At 35.8% G+C, this 17,212-nt stretch overlaps 1 protein-coding gene across 4 annotated transcripts in view; it reads left to right on the top strand.

Moving 5' to 3' along the window:
- Positions 1-17,212, top strand: part of panx1a (pannexin 1a) — a 62,364-nt gene that overhangs the window by 11,896 nt on the left and 33,256 nt on the right. The window contains exon 5 of one of the 4 annotated variants that reach the window (XM_041233124.1): positions 2,717-4,895. The exons of 1 other annotated variant lie outside the window; for it this stretch is intronic. In XM_041233124.1, coding sequence (XP_041089058.1) covers positions 2,717-2,817 — 101 coding nt within the window. In that variant the 3' untranslated portion in view covers positions 2,818-4,895. Of the gene's footprint in view, positions 1-189; positions 549-572; positions 4,896-17,212 lie in introns of those variants that run through there. 2 more of the 4 variants (XM_041233127.1, XM_041233123.1) reach the window with 2 other exon arrangements.

Here is a 17,212-nt window from a genome sequence, read left to right as displayed (position 1 = left end):
CTCTCTTCTCTTTGGCTACTCCACCTCTGCAACTGCACCCTCCTCTGTAACGGTCTCCCCTTTGGGGGTAAGTGAAGCTCGCTTCCCACCCTTAGAAGCTCACTCACCGCTGGATTTGTCCTCCGTGAGTAAAGGGGGACCCCAGGCCAAATTTATCTATCACTGTCATCTTTCCATTCTCTCTTCTAGATTCCCCTTGGGGGAAGTATCAGTCGCTCCCCAGCCTTGGAGACCAAACGGTTCGGTCGCACCTCCGCGAGGGCGGCTCTCCACGAGCCGAGGCGAATCTCCTTACTCTTCTCTAAGTTATACGCACACATCTTCTATTATCATTTCACCAGGTCTCCTCCTCTACGCAGCCCTTGATCATGTCCAGTGAATTTTTTTATTTGGTGCCAGGACTAGTTTAGTATCTAATGTTTTTCTCCAATAAATAGTCAATTTTGACTTTACTACAGTATACGAGTACAATAATTGCACAGAGCTGGCTGGCGGTGAAGAAAAAGGCAGATAAAATGTGAATGAGTGTTTATTAAGGGGAAATGTACAACTTTCTTGTGTTTTATCTAAAGAAATACTGTTCTAGAAATCAGTTCACCAGACCACAGCCGAGCACAACACAAGGTAACTACGAACTAGCTTCTCTTTCATGATATATGAAGAAAGTGGCCTATTCCTATTACTGACATTTGATGCCATGCTGACATGGCTGAACTGTAGCTCCTGAAGTCTGGTTGTCGGCTGTCATTTAACCTACAGAATAAGTGACTCATACTTGCCCGCGCTTTCATTGCCTGAGAAACGACACAGCAGAGCCATTGATTTAAGAAATTGTCATTTCACTGTTTTTGAAGTTTTCGCTGAATAATGATATATAAAACAAGTTATATTACCCAATGTTAATCGTCTTATTAAGCTATTTGTCAGCTTTATTAAAAAATCATGTGTGTTATTAACTAATCAAACACAAACAAAATTTATATGTTTCAACTAAATGTACTCAGCTTTTTCCATTAAAGTTAAAGCCAGCCTACCAAAATTTTACTTGTACCGCTACATAATGATGATGATATTCTATGTGGGGCATATTGTCAAGTTGACAGAAAAAGCATAGTTTTCCAAAGATTTCATTATTCAAGTCAGATGTGTACCTTTAATCTTTCAAATACGTTTTTTTTTTTTTTTTTTTTTTTTTTCTGCCTTGATAAACCGTCATAGCGGATCATAAAGACCAGAAGATTCCCAAAGCAAATGAACAGTCAAACAGGATCTGAGTGCAAACCTAAGTGGCCACAGGAGCCCATTGAATTAGTGATGCACCCTCATAAAAAAGTGAAAGGGGTTTATGGCTAATTTTTAGTTCCAGATTGTTCAATCAGTGTTCCAATTATGCTAATGTCCTGGTGCTCGTTAGTATTCGTAAACATCATCAGTGCTGCTTCTGTCTTTTAAGTGCTGGCATGGTTTGTTAAAGTGCAGTGCATCTTGTAATGGTCTTGGAAAGCAGTATTTAATCAAGCAAATGAAGGAAAGGGAACGGACAGTGAACTGCATTTGCAGCATGACTAATCATGACGGTCGTCATGGCTTTACTGATTGCACCAATTTTAAAGGTCTTCTTCCCTGTCTGGTGCTTTGAGACAGGTTTCTGATCCTCAGGCAATGAAAGTGTGTGCTGCTAATACCTTGCCTGACGGTGCTGTTAATCACAGCAATAGGATGAGAAAGCTTTTGTCAGTAGTTGCAGAGGAGAACCCTCTGACCTCTGCTCTTTCTCAGCTCCATCATTTTAAAATGCTCTAATTCCTTTAAATGTGCTCATTCTTGCTGCCAAGTCAATATGTATCAAAGGCAAATTACAGTTCCCAAGAGAGCAGGTTTGTTTCAGATACTATTGAGTGGCCATATACAGGCCAGCAGTTGGATAGACATACATAGCCAGCACTGGCTTTGTGAAAATAGAGACTAGAGTACAAAAATGTAGTTCTAATTGTTTGGAGAAGGGGAAAGATGAAGAAACAAGACACCGATTTGTATATCAGTTTTGGGAAATTCCAGGTTTTACAATGAGTTTAACTAGACAAACCAAGGTTGTCAATTCAAGTGTGACTTCCACAGCAAAGCCCGGAATTGGCTCAAAATGCTATGCAACTGGCTTCATTCATACTACAGAGGGAGAATGCCATAAAAGTGATTTTTATATGAAGTGGCATCAGATTACATTTCCTTATCCACTGTACACTAACCTCATTGTGATGTTCCTATTTGTTCTGTGTGCTTCGTTTTGCATTTACTCCAATATGATTTTTAATTCTACAGGCCTTATATAATTGTATAGGCCTATTTGATAGACTGTGTGTTAAGGTGATTTGGCCCAGCATATCTAACACAGGCTAGATCTGCAAACAGTACACAGTGCCTGTTCACTAGATGCCACTGGCTGTTACAACTAAACAGACATTTTTCTGGTCTTGCACTGTATTCTGTGGCGAGAGATAATCTGGCAACTGGAGCTGGAGAGCTGCTCTTGAATTCAGGTCAAAATACCTTAAAAGCGAATATAATTGTAATAATAACTACAAAAAAAGAGAACTGGTTGGACACATCACAAACCAATGTAGGACAAGAAGAGCTTTTATTAAAAACAAATTTGCTGAAAGCAACTCTGGGATTTTAAATGTGATTTTTTTTTCCCCCCCAAACGTATTCCCCACAGACCTTTCAAATGAATCGTCAGAAGACGGTGTGAAAAAAGATAGAAAAGAGAAAGAAGACAAAGTCCGTCAGAGACTTCTGGAATCCACTTCTACTTACTAGCAGTAGCTGTTCATGCATTGCCTGAAGAGAAGAAACTCAATATCCTATATTATCGTGGTTGCAAGGAGTTAACCCTTAAAACTTCAAAAAAGAGAACCCGATGCATTGGAATCCTTCGCGTATGGCACGTTGCGAAGTACATATCCCCTGAAAGAAAAAATGTAACAAAAAATACACACCAATATAAGCCTGTGCATGGAAATAACCTTTGGAGGAGACACCAGAGTTTCATGGTTACATTTTACATAAATTAATCAATTTGGAAAAATGGAAATAAAGTTGTTGAATACTAAATATTGAGCCAGGTGAATTCTGCTTAGATTTGAATGCAGTGTTATGTGTTATCTCATATGGACTTACGATGTACTGTACGCACAGTAGGGGTGGTCCAAAATAGCACCAGTTGGCCATGGCAGTGCCATGTATACAATGAAATCCTTAAAAAATAAAACTAGCTCAAAATGATGCACCTTGAATGGTAAGATTCTGTCAATAAGCTTTTAATGGAGTAACAGACTGCACTAATGCTTAATCCCTTTGTTTCTGAGGCTGAAAGTACTAATATTACTTCAGACATCCTTCGACATGTTATTGACCACTGGCGTAAGTCGACCTACAGGTGCCAACAGATCTCCTGCACTGAAATGGATTTCAAGCAAGCATGACTCATTCTGTAATAATAATAATAATAATAATAATGGAAACTATCTCTCTCCGGTTTTACATCTTGATATAGAAACACAGCTGTAAGCCCTTTTGATTTACTATTGAAGTTCCTCCATACACATTAATGCCATCTTTCCACAGATTATAAAAAGTAGCCTGTCTGCTCAAGGTTCATGATAAAATGAAACCCTGAGGATCTGTCTTTCCCCAAAGGTTTTATACTTAAAAGGCCAGTTGTAATTCAGACTTATTAGATATAAATCATAGGGATTTATGAATAGCGTACGCATGCCAGCCATAATGTTGTCTGCCTTTAATAACTTCTAGAATATTAATGTAGTCAGTAGTTCATTTGTTACTTACCTTGTTGGTTCAAAGAAAAAATGCAAAGTTCAAATTGTATTTAATGTGTTGACTGAAAATTAGGAATTGGTGTAGTTCATAGAAATTACTTAACATGTTTGTACAAACTGTTTTTTTTTTTGTACTTCAGCTTTCCAATGATAAGTTTATTTTATTTTTATACTTTCAGCTGTTGGCCTATTGTCCCTTTTGAACTATGTTATATTTTAATCCCCTTCTAAAGCTTGTACAGTTGTGTTTTTCTACTGTATATAAAATGAATGTTCTTATTTTGAGTGCATTAGTTGCAAAACTTTTAGTGGATGTCTCACCACTGAAAATGCTACCATGCAAGAGAACATACAGTAGATCTTAAAATCTGAACTGACTTGTGCAAATTATTCATTTTGAAATGGAGTTATTATCCAGATCAGCTTGGCAAGAGTCTTTGTCAGTAGTTCAGACTGACCTTACTTGAATGCCACATTCAGAGGACTCCTGTTGTTAAATTGTGGCCCGTTTGTACCTCTCTACTAGGCAGCTGAATTGTTGGGTTGATTGAAACACAGACAACTTTAGCAAAGAGCACAGTTAGTTATTATAATTAGAATATCAATCTCACCAACTTGAAATACAGTAAATGTATACTGTAAAACTTTCCTTTCGCTCTTCATCAAAGCAAAAACTGTTGTAATTCTAGTGATTTCATTAACATTTTGGGCCTTTTTTTAAGCAAACAGTGGTTTAAATGCATGCTAATTCTCTGAAAAAAATATGTAACAAAAAACCCATACCCTTCATGGACTCCCGAGTGGGCATCCAGTAAAGGCCTATCCAGTAAACTCTGTGTGGAGTGCAGGATGAGCCCTATAGCCTGGAGATCACAGGTTCGAATCCAGGCATTGTCATTGTCGACCATGACTTGGGGTTTGTAGGGGGCGGCACACAATTGGCCGAGCCCCGTTTGGGTAGGGAGGAATAAGGTCAATGGGACAGTTCACTGCACACCAGCAACCCCTGTGGCTGATAGGGCACCTGCGGATCTGCAGTGGAGCCATTCAGATCTGTGTTGTCCTCCGGCACTATAGCTCTGGTGGCTTCACTGTGGATCCGCAGTGCGAAAAAGTACAGATTGGCAGGAACACGTTTTGGAGGATGCATGTTTCAGCCTCCATTTCCTGAGTCACTGGGGAGTTGCAGCGGTGAACTGGGATAAAAACAATAATTTGGCCATTCCAAATTGGGGATTAAACCGGGGTAAAAATCATTGGTGACGAAATAAAAAAAAAAAAAAAAAAAAAAAAAGTCTTTCACATCTGAACTTTCTTTGAAACCGTGCCCCCTCTGTAGTTCAGCAGACCTATAAATATCTGATAAAAGTTTGTGTCACCCTGATCACGATAAGGGTTTTATTTTATAAAACAATAAAGAACTGTTTATGTGCTAGGTCTTCTAAAATCACTCTTGTATCTTGAGCTATTGATTTTTTGTTGTTGTTGCTGTACTGTTTGCTGTTTAATGTGTGATTGTGTTAAACTACTGTTGAAAGTGTTGTTCTGATGTCAAGTCTCTCTGTTATTTTGTCAGTGTAATGGCCTATATTCATGTTCTGCTGCGTTCCAGTCTTCATTTCATGGAGATTTACCTCCGTAAAGGATTACTTTCACAGAATATAAACTACTTGCCATCCTTAATCTATCTGAAATTAAATAGAAAACAATACTTGTCATTTCTAAGGTACAGTATTTGGGTAGGGCACATTTCCAGGGAGCTATAGTGCCTTTAAAATAATAACCTCTCTTGCTTTTAAAGCAAAGGCCTGCGTCTTGGATACACCTGGGGAGTTAGCAAGGAGTCCAAGCTGTCGGTACCAGCCTCAAAACTGAGTTCTCTGCAGTAGATAAGGGTCACCTTGCCCAGGTGATATTGGTCAAGTTCAGATCCTTAACTGAACAAATAATGTGCTCAATTAGACCTTTTTAATTGTTCTCAGCTCCTAAAAAGTTGCCGATTTCAAGTTACTTACAAAATTGTATAATTAATGAAATCTCCAACTGTTTAAAAGCTGAAGACAATTAAAAAGGCATAATTAAGCTAGTGAATAGTTCAATTAAGGGTTCAGTTGATACTGAAATTGAAGAAGGAATCTGAAAAAGTTCTAGGAGTTATGTTGACTCAGAAATGTCATCTAAACAATGCGGGGAAGTTATATTAAAAAAATGCTTTGATATATATTGAGAAGTGTTGAATTTAAATCAAGGGAAGTAATGTTAAAACTGTACAATGCATTAGTAAGACCTCATCTAGAATACTGTGTTCAGTTCTGGTCACCTCGCTACAAAAAAGATATTGCTGCTCTAAAAAGAGCGACCAGAACTATCCTGGGTTTAAAAGTATTGACAGGCAGACAAGCGTATTTTTTAACTACTCTATAAAACCAAGACAAGAACCATGATTATTTTAACTATGCCAAAAGTAAAGTTTATAGCTGCAAGTACAATTTAGCATTCTGTGCAGCTTGTAAAAGTAAATAAATTTAATACATCTTCAGTTAATTTATATATATTATTATTATTCTTTTAACTACGGTAAGTTGAGCTAATAATAATTTTTTCATGTTTTTGATGACTGACTTGACAACCAAATCTTTCAGGTGTCTTTTATATAATATTTTGAGATGTAATCGGTGCTAACCATGCATATGTATTAAATAAACTGTAGAATAATTAATATGCATTTGATGCCATGATTAATGAAAGAGCAAATGCAACCAGAAAAGTGTACAGTGCTGTTTACGGAATTACGTTATCAGTGAATGCTTTCTGTTCATGCGATGTTGTGGTATAACTCAATAAATAATCTCCACACAGTAATAGTTGCAAGCTAAAGTAAGTTTATTTCTTTGTGATTATCTGTCCATAATGGGACAGTCGTACTAACACAACCTCTGATTTCGTTTGACCCGAGGGGACTTGTATTTGATTTCACTGATGTCCGACGGGGCTCAGGCCAACATAGTTTTCAGCCACTACCCGCATGGATCGGCCACCCATTCCAATTGTCCTCTTGTGAAAGAGAGTCTCCTACCCCCGAATGTGACCTGTGGTTCTGCTAAGTTTGAAATAGAAACTTTTAAAAATTGCAATCAAATCTTCCGTAAGCCTTCTGTTTTCCAGACAACAACAAAATGTTTGACTGAGTCATGCAGGAGCTTAACCACTATCCATATTGATTGTGTTTTCAACATGTATAGTAGAATGTGAAATATATCTCCCAGATAGACAAATGCGCCTGGGAAAGAATGGAATTAAAATGTGCTAAGCAGAAAATGTGCTACTAGACACTATCTGAATTACTGAAAAGAATGAAGATGAATCTGGGTGTAGGAGTTGCCTCTGTTACACTTTCATCTTGTGTAACCTTACACAATTTATTTCTCAAGTGGGTGCTGGAAGAGGCCTTTCTGTTTTTTTTCCTCTTCACTTTGATGTTGCCCTTTGTTGGGGGGAAAAGCTAAATTATACATGATGTAAAGGATTAGACTTCCAGCTGCCAGACAACAGGGTGATTCAAGCCAGTGCTTACACTGCAGGAACTTTAGCAAAGAATTTAGTTTTTTGTTGAATTGTGTTGCTTAATTAAAATACATATATTAAATATTGTACTTTGTTATATTTTTCTATTTTTTAAAAATAAATAAATGTATAACTTTTTAAAATAATTTTTACAATCAGTTAATTGAGTTATTTTGCTTAATTTGGCTGTATCTGGTATACAGTATAATACAGTATTGTTTAAAACATTGCTCACTTAATTCACTCATTTTGCAATTGAACATTTAAATATCCTCTTCTGCAACCGGGTTCAAGTTTTATTGTAAAGAATTACTTTTTAGTAAAATAAATGTATTTTACTTTCTAAAAGGACATTTTGTATGAAAAGTCTATACACCAGAGGACTGTATATATGTGACAATCAGAATTGATATAAAAACAAATAACTTCTGTATTGTTATAAATTGAAAATCATATACAGTACTCTAATATACTGTTATATGAATAACTCATCAGTGATACAGAATTTTATTCGGATACCAAATCCAGTTATCCTGCGTTAATAATAAACAGTAAAGTTTCAATAAACAATTCATTGTTTCAAATGTTTCTGTTTCTGCCAAGTTGCAGATTGCTATCCAAAAGTGTTGCGCCGCTTCAGTGCAGTGTTTATGTTCAAGCATTGGCTGATTTCTGGGTACAGGTAGGGAAGGAAAAGACTAGAACTTTGTAAGTGAGAAGTAACATTTTCACTTCAAAATGCTTTGTGCTGACGTTGGTCATTGCATAGGTTTAATTAGTTGTCTCAGATGATCTGTACAGGTCCAATGTGAAGCTTTTTGCAACAATTTCTACTTGGTTCCATTTTTTCTTAGTTCCCCAATAACTGCTAAATAAGACATAATCCATACAAGAGAATGTAAGGGTCTGTGAAATGCTTCAGAATTTGGGCCCAGTAGTGGCTTGCGTTGTTTTTAACTGAACATCTCTGGAGTTTGAAGATGTTTAATGGTGCCGTTAATATCGGGTTATTTGGTGAAATTGCTGTTGCCATGGCAGCTTCCAGCCAGAGTACATTGATACTGCTCATGCGGCAGAAAACTACTTGTATATATATGGAAGCCAGCTGAAACTCTATAATATGGACTTTATATAAAAAACTAAACAAAACAAAAAAAACACCTTAATTTAACATTATTGGAATTATTAAGGGGAAATTAGTTATATTTACTGTAATTTATTATTATCTATTAAAATTAAATGTCCATGTTTTCTGTAACAGAAATTACATTGATTATCACACTTTTCCACATGGTGCTCCTACTGCAAGCTGTTGCACCTGTTATACATGAGACCTTCAAGCTCTGTTACAGCTCAGGCACCAAAACAGATGGATTGTTTATACCGAGAACACTTTAAAGGAAACAACTAAAGTGCATAGTGGTAGTAAGAGTTGTTATAAGAGGTAACCTAATATATCTAGCAATGCATCAACATAGGTCTTAACCCTCCTCAACTAAAACTAGGATTAAAGGGAAACTCCTCACTATTTTTTCCCCGAGGTTGGCAAGGCGGGCTATTGATTCCCCTGTTAATAAAGGATAAGCAATAAAAGCAATGTTGGAACTCTTTGAATACACTTATTAGCAAGAAGATTTACGTTTTAAGCAATAAGATTAAATTTTTGTTAAATGTTGATTAAACTGTTTTAAAAACCACCAGCCCCATTTATTTTGACATTTGCAAACAGAATAACCCCAATATATCAAATACAATAAAATTGTATTCATCTCAAAACACTGTACAAGCAAAAGAAAGTCAAAATACATTTGTATAGAGAAATAGTGTAAGAAGAAAGCAAGATAAAAAATAAAAGCAGTTTCGTATAATGTTAAAAAGATGTTTTTAAAAAAAATAAGTAAAAATAGTTCAAAGTTCATTTTAAAATAAAAAAAAAGCTAACCTATAAAAGTCTGTTTTTAATGTTGACTTACAGCCATTCACTGATATAGCACTTCTGATATGAGCTGGCCATGGATTAATCAACCTGGGAGCAGAGTAACTAAAAGCTCTCTCTCCCTATTCCTTTTTTGTGTATACTTGTGGGAGGCACAGCAGGCCTGCGTCAACTAATCTTAAATCATGTGGAGGTATATATGAGTGAAGAAAAGCTTCTTTATATAAGCTAGTGCCATACCACTAAGTGCTTTCTAAGTCAAAAATACATTTTTAAAATCCATTCTAAACTTCACTGGGAGCCAGTAAAGTGATGCCAGCACAGGAGTTATTTTTATTAGTTCTGCTGAGAACCCTTGCAGATAAGGCAGGACATGGGAGCTTATTAAATGGAACATGGAATTAGTCAAGCCAGGAGGACACAAAAGCATGAATTCGTTTCTCAGCATCAGATAATGAGAAAAAAATAGCTAAGTTTCGCAATATTTCGCAGATGGTAAAAAGAGACACTGGTGAGTTTGTGATTATGAGACTCAAAAGCTAAATAAAAGTCATATAAGGTCCCCAGATTTTTCACGTCTGTTTATATGTTAGTGGTTAAATTGCCGAGATCTGTTTGTAAAGATTGTGTGGCTTCTAGTTGCAGATGAGAACCTAATAAGAGAACGTCTATCTTATCAGAGTTTAACTGTAAAACATTTTGGGACATCCACTTCTTCACATCAGGTGAGGTATGCCTAAGGGGGATTTTCCTAGTTTAAAATGGGGCCACTTTGACAATAGGCTATTATAAGTGTCTACTACCTCATCTGTTGACTGAGAGTGCATAGCTATAGGTGGTGTTCATTTTAGCAATTGAGAATTCTGGTGCGGTTGAAATTTCTTACCCGATTTTTGGCAGCACGCTCCAGAGCAGTTTGGATCGGTAGAAGTAGATTTGTCTCAAAAAGGATAGCAAAATGATCAGAGATGGTTAGATCTAACATTAACTAGTTGTGAACGGATAAACCACAAGTGATTAGTAAACTTGGAAGAAATCCAAAAGATTGTGAGATTTAAAACAAGATTACAGTTACAGTACAAGACGAGGGTTCTTGGGATTTAAAGATATATTACGTTAGTGAGAATTGCAAATAGTGACGAAATGTAAATAAATGCTGAAACACAAAAAACCAAGAAGGATGTGCCCGTGACCATAAGGATTTTGTTGTGGAAGACAGCAATGGAAAGAAGGTACAACTAAGTGTGCTTCAAGTTACTACTATTGTAGAAGAAAGAAAACGGCCAAGCATTTTGGAAAGTAACCAAAAACAATAATTTCATACACTATATAAAAAGCGAAACCCTGAAAAAGAAAACGATTTACATAAAAGGTAAGCACCGAAAAATGAAATTACTAAAAATATTCTCCATTGGAGAAAGGAAACATGACGGACTGTCTATCTGTGTTGGATAACTCAATGTGAAGAGGATTTCTCATTGAATAGAGGCTGAAAGGAGACAAAGGCCAAGGATCATTTAACAACAGTTTGATAAAATAATAAATTACAATTGTATTTACTTAACATTCACTGAGATTTGCCTTTTAGTGTTTACTGACTCATATTTACACACACAGCTATCCTGCTTGCATATTCATTTGTTTTGTTTATTGATTTAGTAGTGTTACTATTTCCTGTAGAAAAGACAACTGATGAATGCACTATTTTCCAGGTAGTCAATAGTTACACTGGAATGAAGTTATTATCTGAATATCATTCATTGGGTTGCCATGCAATTTTTTTTTTTTTTTTTAACTCGAGACATTTACACAAGCAAAATGTCTTGTGTAAAATTATTTTTTGGGTTTCCATTCGCTCAGTTTATTTTACTTAAGTAAACCAGGCTTTTCACCAGATGTCATGCAAATGAATGGGAAAGGTGGGGGTTGATATGTAAATTAGCTATGCGTAAAGTACTCGTGTTGCTTTTGAAGATTACTAGTGAAAATGTGGTTTCGATGCTATTTACTGGCACACGAGTAAATCTAAGTTGCTTTAATAAAGCAAAATACCTAGTGCCTGTCTGGTTAATAATGTGTTTCAATGCAGTTGGGTTTTTACTGGAGCAATCTAGGTAACTACCTTGTTCAAGGATATGGCAGTATTGTCCCTGGGATTGAACCCATGACCTCCAGAGCCCAGAGCCCTACTCCCCACTGCTGCCTTTATAGTATTATTCCATGGAGCTATAAGTTTCTCTAGGTTGGCTGTTACAACACCTAAACTGCCAATCATTTCAAACAAACTCCTCAGCTCCATGCAAAAGTGAGATTTGTGTTTTTTTTTTTACTGTCTTCATCTGCTGCCTTTGCAAATAGGCTGCTGAGTGGCCTTCCAGCAACCCCACACACGCTTTGACGATATTCCACCACCTGAGGAGCATGTGTAGTACCTCAATACACTACCATGAATTTTTAGTTAGTTTTTACCCTTTATATAAAAGTTTGTTGTTTCAGCTTTGTAGACAATCCGATCAAAAATGGCTCACTTGGTATGCAGACATTGTGTCCCAAACAAAAGCTCTGTGCTCTTGATGTATAAAACGAAATGGTGCATTATGGAACATAAGCAATTATGGTTTTATTTTTCAGATCTATGTATTATATTTGTTCAAAAGGACACAATTTAAAGAAAAACGCATTCCCAACTGTGTTGAATAATGACTGGTTTTACAAACGCACCAGAGATGACGAAAATTGAGTAATTGCGGTGAGCTGAGGATTGTTTTATTGTGATTAAAAATAATCGTTGATGAAATGTGCCGGGTGGCTTCTGCTACATAACTTGTTTTCTGAAAAGATTCGAACATGCTTCTGAGAGAGGGTTAAGGCTTTCTGTTCGTTCTGTTTAATAAAACAATTATCTATAGGATGCACTGCTTTGAAAGCTCACAGCAAGCAATACATCAAAGAAGCATTTTCTAAATGACGCTCTCCGGCGCCTCTACCCTTTTTGAATGACAGTCTTTTTCTATGATTTTATAGCACAAGAGTTATACTAATTATCTTTAGTAGAACAAAAACAGGTAAATATTAAAATAATGGTACCAGTATACACATTTATGATGTTGGGCTTCTAAATGATCTAGGAAATAGCACATTAAAAAAATAAACAGCCTCTTAAAATTCTTATTTTCAAACATTTTCCTTTTGTAATTGTTATAATAAGAAACATTAGTGGTTATTAAAACATTATAATTTATAATGGCTTTTCCTTTAGGTCAAACAATTAAAATATAATACTAACACACATTAACATGACAATTTAGTATTCTACAATGCTCAGATAAACACAAATAAATGCAAATAAAATAATACAAATAATACGCACAATATTATTAGTTTGGTGTAGTTTGGTAAAATGTCTATTTGACTATAGCATCCAAATCTCTGTTGTTTTAATTAAAAATGCTGTAACACATACAATTCAGTTGTTCTTCTCAGCTACTTGAGTCTAGCTCATATTTGCAGATGGTGATGCCAGAAAGTCAGTATATGATATATGATTTTTGATATGAGAAAAAACAACTGCCACCAAAGAAATGCAGTAAATTGCAACATTTTACATTAAGAACAGTTAGTAATTCAATCACACTTAAAATTAGGAAACGCTGTGCGACTTAATGGGCCCACCCCTAAAATATAATTCCAGAAATAAAATTTGAGTGTTGATCCCGGTCCACTGCTGCAACCCCAGCGCCAGTTAGATGCATACTGTGTACGGATGCATAGTAATTATGATCAGCGGAGTAGCGTATCTAATGTCAGTAAAAGGTCACAAAGCTGTATGTATGGCTCATGGATTACACGACGGGACTTCTGAATTTAAAAGCATGGAGTGCTAGCTTCCTTTATCCTGGTACTCCTTCATTAGCACTGCTTGAAACTGTGGAAGGCACTCACTGAAGCTGTTTCTTCTTATTACTTGAGGCGGAGGTCATCTAGGTCATGTTCTTCAAATAAAGTTCACGCCATTCATTGCTCATTTTAGTAATGCCTTTCAACAAAGATAGGTATCAAATGTAGGACTGAGTGCATGTACAGGAGGTTTTCCATCAGTTATTTCTGTGAGTTTGCCTGTGCTTTTCCAGGTTGCGACAAAAAAAAAAACTGTAATGAATAAAGAACCTGCCTGTACTTGGCAAACAGAACAACAGAGTAGCAAACATATTTGTCTTTGTGTCTTTTAGAATGCATGATTAACTCCAGTCCTAACCCTAACTCCTCCAAAATTATATTGATTGAAACTGCTACTTAAATGAGTACAATTTCTGAGACAAGAAAAAAGAACTGCCACCAAAAAAATGCAGTAAATTGCCACAATTTCCATTAACAGTAATTCAATCACATTTCAAATTAGGAAACGCTGTATGACTTAATTGGCCAACCCCTAATAGCAGATATAATTACAAAAATAGCATTTGAGTGTTGTTCAGATTTAAGATTATTTATTAGAGATATAAAGATCCTTTGTACAATAGTATTCTAGAGTTACACACCCAGTGGTATACAGCAACTCCTCATTCATACAGATAGTTTTGGAGTAAGACCTTACCCTGAAAAGAAATCTTGACCTTACCTGAAAAAACCTCATTCTGGAATGGGACTTTTCTTTAGAACATATATATATATATATATATATATATATATATATATATTATATATATACACACACACACACACACACACACACACACACACACACATATATATATATATATATATATATATATATATATATATATATATATATATATATATATATATATAATAATAAAAGAAAAGCAACTATAAACTAAGATTCAAATGAAAAACAATTTAGATTAAGTTTTACAGTGTTACAGGTTTAAAAATGTTTTTAATTTTCCATTTTTCTTAAGAAGTGCTAATAGTGGCCCACAGTGCCTAATGCAGCTGAACAGATGGGCTTCAGGTAAAAACTCCTGCTCTTAAAGATTATAATTAAGGCTTCTGTTTTTCGGGTTTTATTAATTGTATTTTTCGGTGCTTATGTTTAGCTATTTTCGAATTTTAAGTGAGTCGTTTTTTTCGGGGTTTCCGTTTTTGATACACCGTATGAAATTAGTGATTTTGGTTACTTTCGTTTTTTTGTTTCTGTCAAAATATGTATAAAACTCGACAGTACTTCCTCACTTAAGTTGTACCTTCTTTCCTTTGCTGTCTTCCACAACGAAATCCCTATACACGGGCACATTCTTCTGGGGTTTTTGTGTGTAACCATTTTTGCACATTTCGCCACAATTCTGTTTTAAATCCCCAGTATTTTAACTGTAATACGGTTTTAAATCCCGCTAACAAGCCTCCATCCTGATTGTAATCTCGCTAGCAAGCAGAGTCTCCAATAGAAATGTAGGAATATGCTGTCACTCGGTAGTAGGGGCGGGATTAAAGTTTTCAGAACGAATCAATAATAGATGCAAATCAGGAAGGCGGGACATTGCCCAGCAGCACTGGGAAATGTATTTATTATTATTATTGTAGTAGGTTTTGTTTTTTAATGGGACATTGGTAAAGTCAACGTGAATTGCTTAACCATTTCTACAGTTTTTTTTCTGGTGTTTATTGGCTATCCAAGGATTTTTTTTTGTTTTTTGTGTCAGGGGTGTTTTATCGAGTTTCATCAGTTAAAACCGAAAACCTGAATCCCTAATTATAATAAATTCCAATGTGATCAGAACCGTACACAGTGCTTTCTGTGTTGTAAATACAATGTGATTCAATGGCCCTTTCCTAGGATTCTGTGCTCACAGTAATTTGCCTGGTTAAACAGTGTGCTGACAACTGATAAAAGGCTTAGAACTGTTTCTAAAGCATTTAAAAAATGTAATAATGTTTCATGAACTGTACATGTAATTTAATTCACCAAAACAGGCTTTAAAAAACAGTCCTTAATGTCAACCTGTGATTCCTAGTGCAATGGTGAGGACGCCCTGGTCCCGTACAACTCAGATAGCATTGGGATCTTTTCACTCCCTCCCTATTTCAAAAGGCCACTCTTAGAAAAGTTTTCCACAGTAGATTTGCACATTCATTGTTGAGTTATACTGTGCATTTACCATGGTTTGTCCTTTTATTTTATTTGGTTAACTGTACTGCTCTGTGCTTTACAATTCTTACCCCTGCTTTCACAGTGCTTTATTACAATTTACTATGGTTTAATATGATAAAACTTTATAAGGGCAGACCAAAACATCAAAAACATCATTGCATAATGACTGTTGTCTAGCCCTAAAGAAAAGTCCAATATATAAAATGTAGTAATTTTGTATATAGTAAAAACAACAACATCAGAACAACAACAAACCCAATAAAGAAATATATCCTGATCTTGCCATTTACAAAGACTTGAACAATGGTTGACATCCACCCTGTACTATTCCAATGAAATGTTCTTAACAGAAATGTAGTCATAAACCTCAATTCAGCTGAGTCTGGTTCTATTTTCTGATGTGATTACGCAGGAAGTTTGAAGCTACGCTTAGTTAACTAGTGAATGAAATTATCGTTAAAATATATTACCTCTGCACTAATATATCGCATGTTTAAAAGTGGGGATGGAAAGACTTTCAATGAAGCATGAAAAAAAATTATTGCATGCATGTAACACCAAGGACTAGTACCGTCAAAGTCTAGAGAATGTTGTTAACTTTTGAAGACTGTCGTGTAGCTTACAGTGTCCTAACCTGCTTTAAGATTCTCTTTCTTTTGAAATGCAAATGTGCCCTGAGTCCAGTATTGTTCTCATACTGTTCTGCATTTAAAAGTAAAATGATAAGGGCCACTGGGACTATAGGAATAGGGCAGAAGTAGATCAGGTCTTTGTATTCTGCCACAGACCAGACATACTAATAGTTCAGGCCACATGGCATTATTGAAATTGTTAAATATTAAAAGTAACCCAGAGTCCACTCATGTCTACTCTACTCCTCCTACCTCTATTTCAGACATAACATGATAAACAATGATGCTTGCTGAAATCACAGTACCGTACCTTTCACTGACAAGGGTTAAAATGAATGAAAAATCTCCAAAAGGGCTGACATCCTCTAGGACAGCTACATTTGTGTGTGTTTTTCAGCGTCCTTCAAATCGTTATCTTCTGTCCCTAGTGACACTTCTGGACACAGTATCTTCAATGCATCATTTAAGAGGAAAGGAGGACAATTAAGCAAATTCAATGCGAAAACACCTTACCAAGTCCGACAAAAGTCAATGGGCAAAAGCAGGGTTTAGGGTTCAGGTTCATGTACACACCTGACGATATGAAAAAGGAATTCTATACATAATAGGATGATTTCCATAGCACTGTACAAGACAGCAAATACAACACCATTAAATAATAAAGTGTCTGAAGCAGCTGGTGGTTTCAGATTGCATCGTTTTCTGAGTAGAGCTTTTGTAAGCCTGTGCAGAATTGTTTTCGTTTAGCACAACAGGTGAGTTTCACAGAACAAATTTGTTCACTTTATCTTGCATCACACTCTATTCTGCCTACTGTGTAAGTGTCTGTGCATGAAGAAAGCTGATGTTCTTCTAAAATTGTAAATACAGTATAATCGTAAATCTCGAAAAACTACTCACTTCTAAATCTTTTGCAGTCATTTTTGTATTACTTTAGTATAAATACATGTTAATTTGGATTCATATGTTGTTTTTTTCTGACTTTATGTGAACAAAAAGACACACATTTGCCCGTTTTCCCATTGGAAATAGTGATATTTTGAAATATCACTGTCCTGGTCACAAAAGCAAAGTTTGTGGGGAATAATAGCCATTTTCTATACTTTTGAGGCATAAGCAATTAGGAAATAACACT

The sequence above is a fragment of the Polyodon spathula genome, chromosome 30, assembly GCF_017654505.1.
Source record: "Polyodon spathula isolate WHYD16114869_AA chromosome 30, ASM1765450v1, whole genome shotgun sequence".
Taxonomy (NCBI): Eukaryota; Metazoa; Chordata; class Actinopteri; order Acipenseriformes; family Polyodontidae; genus Polyodon; species Polyodon spathula.
Note: the sequence above shows the minus strand (reverse complement) of the source record. Positions and strands in the feature narration are given on the sequence as shown.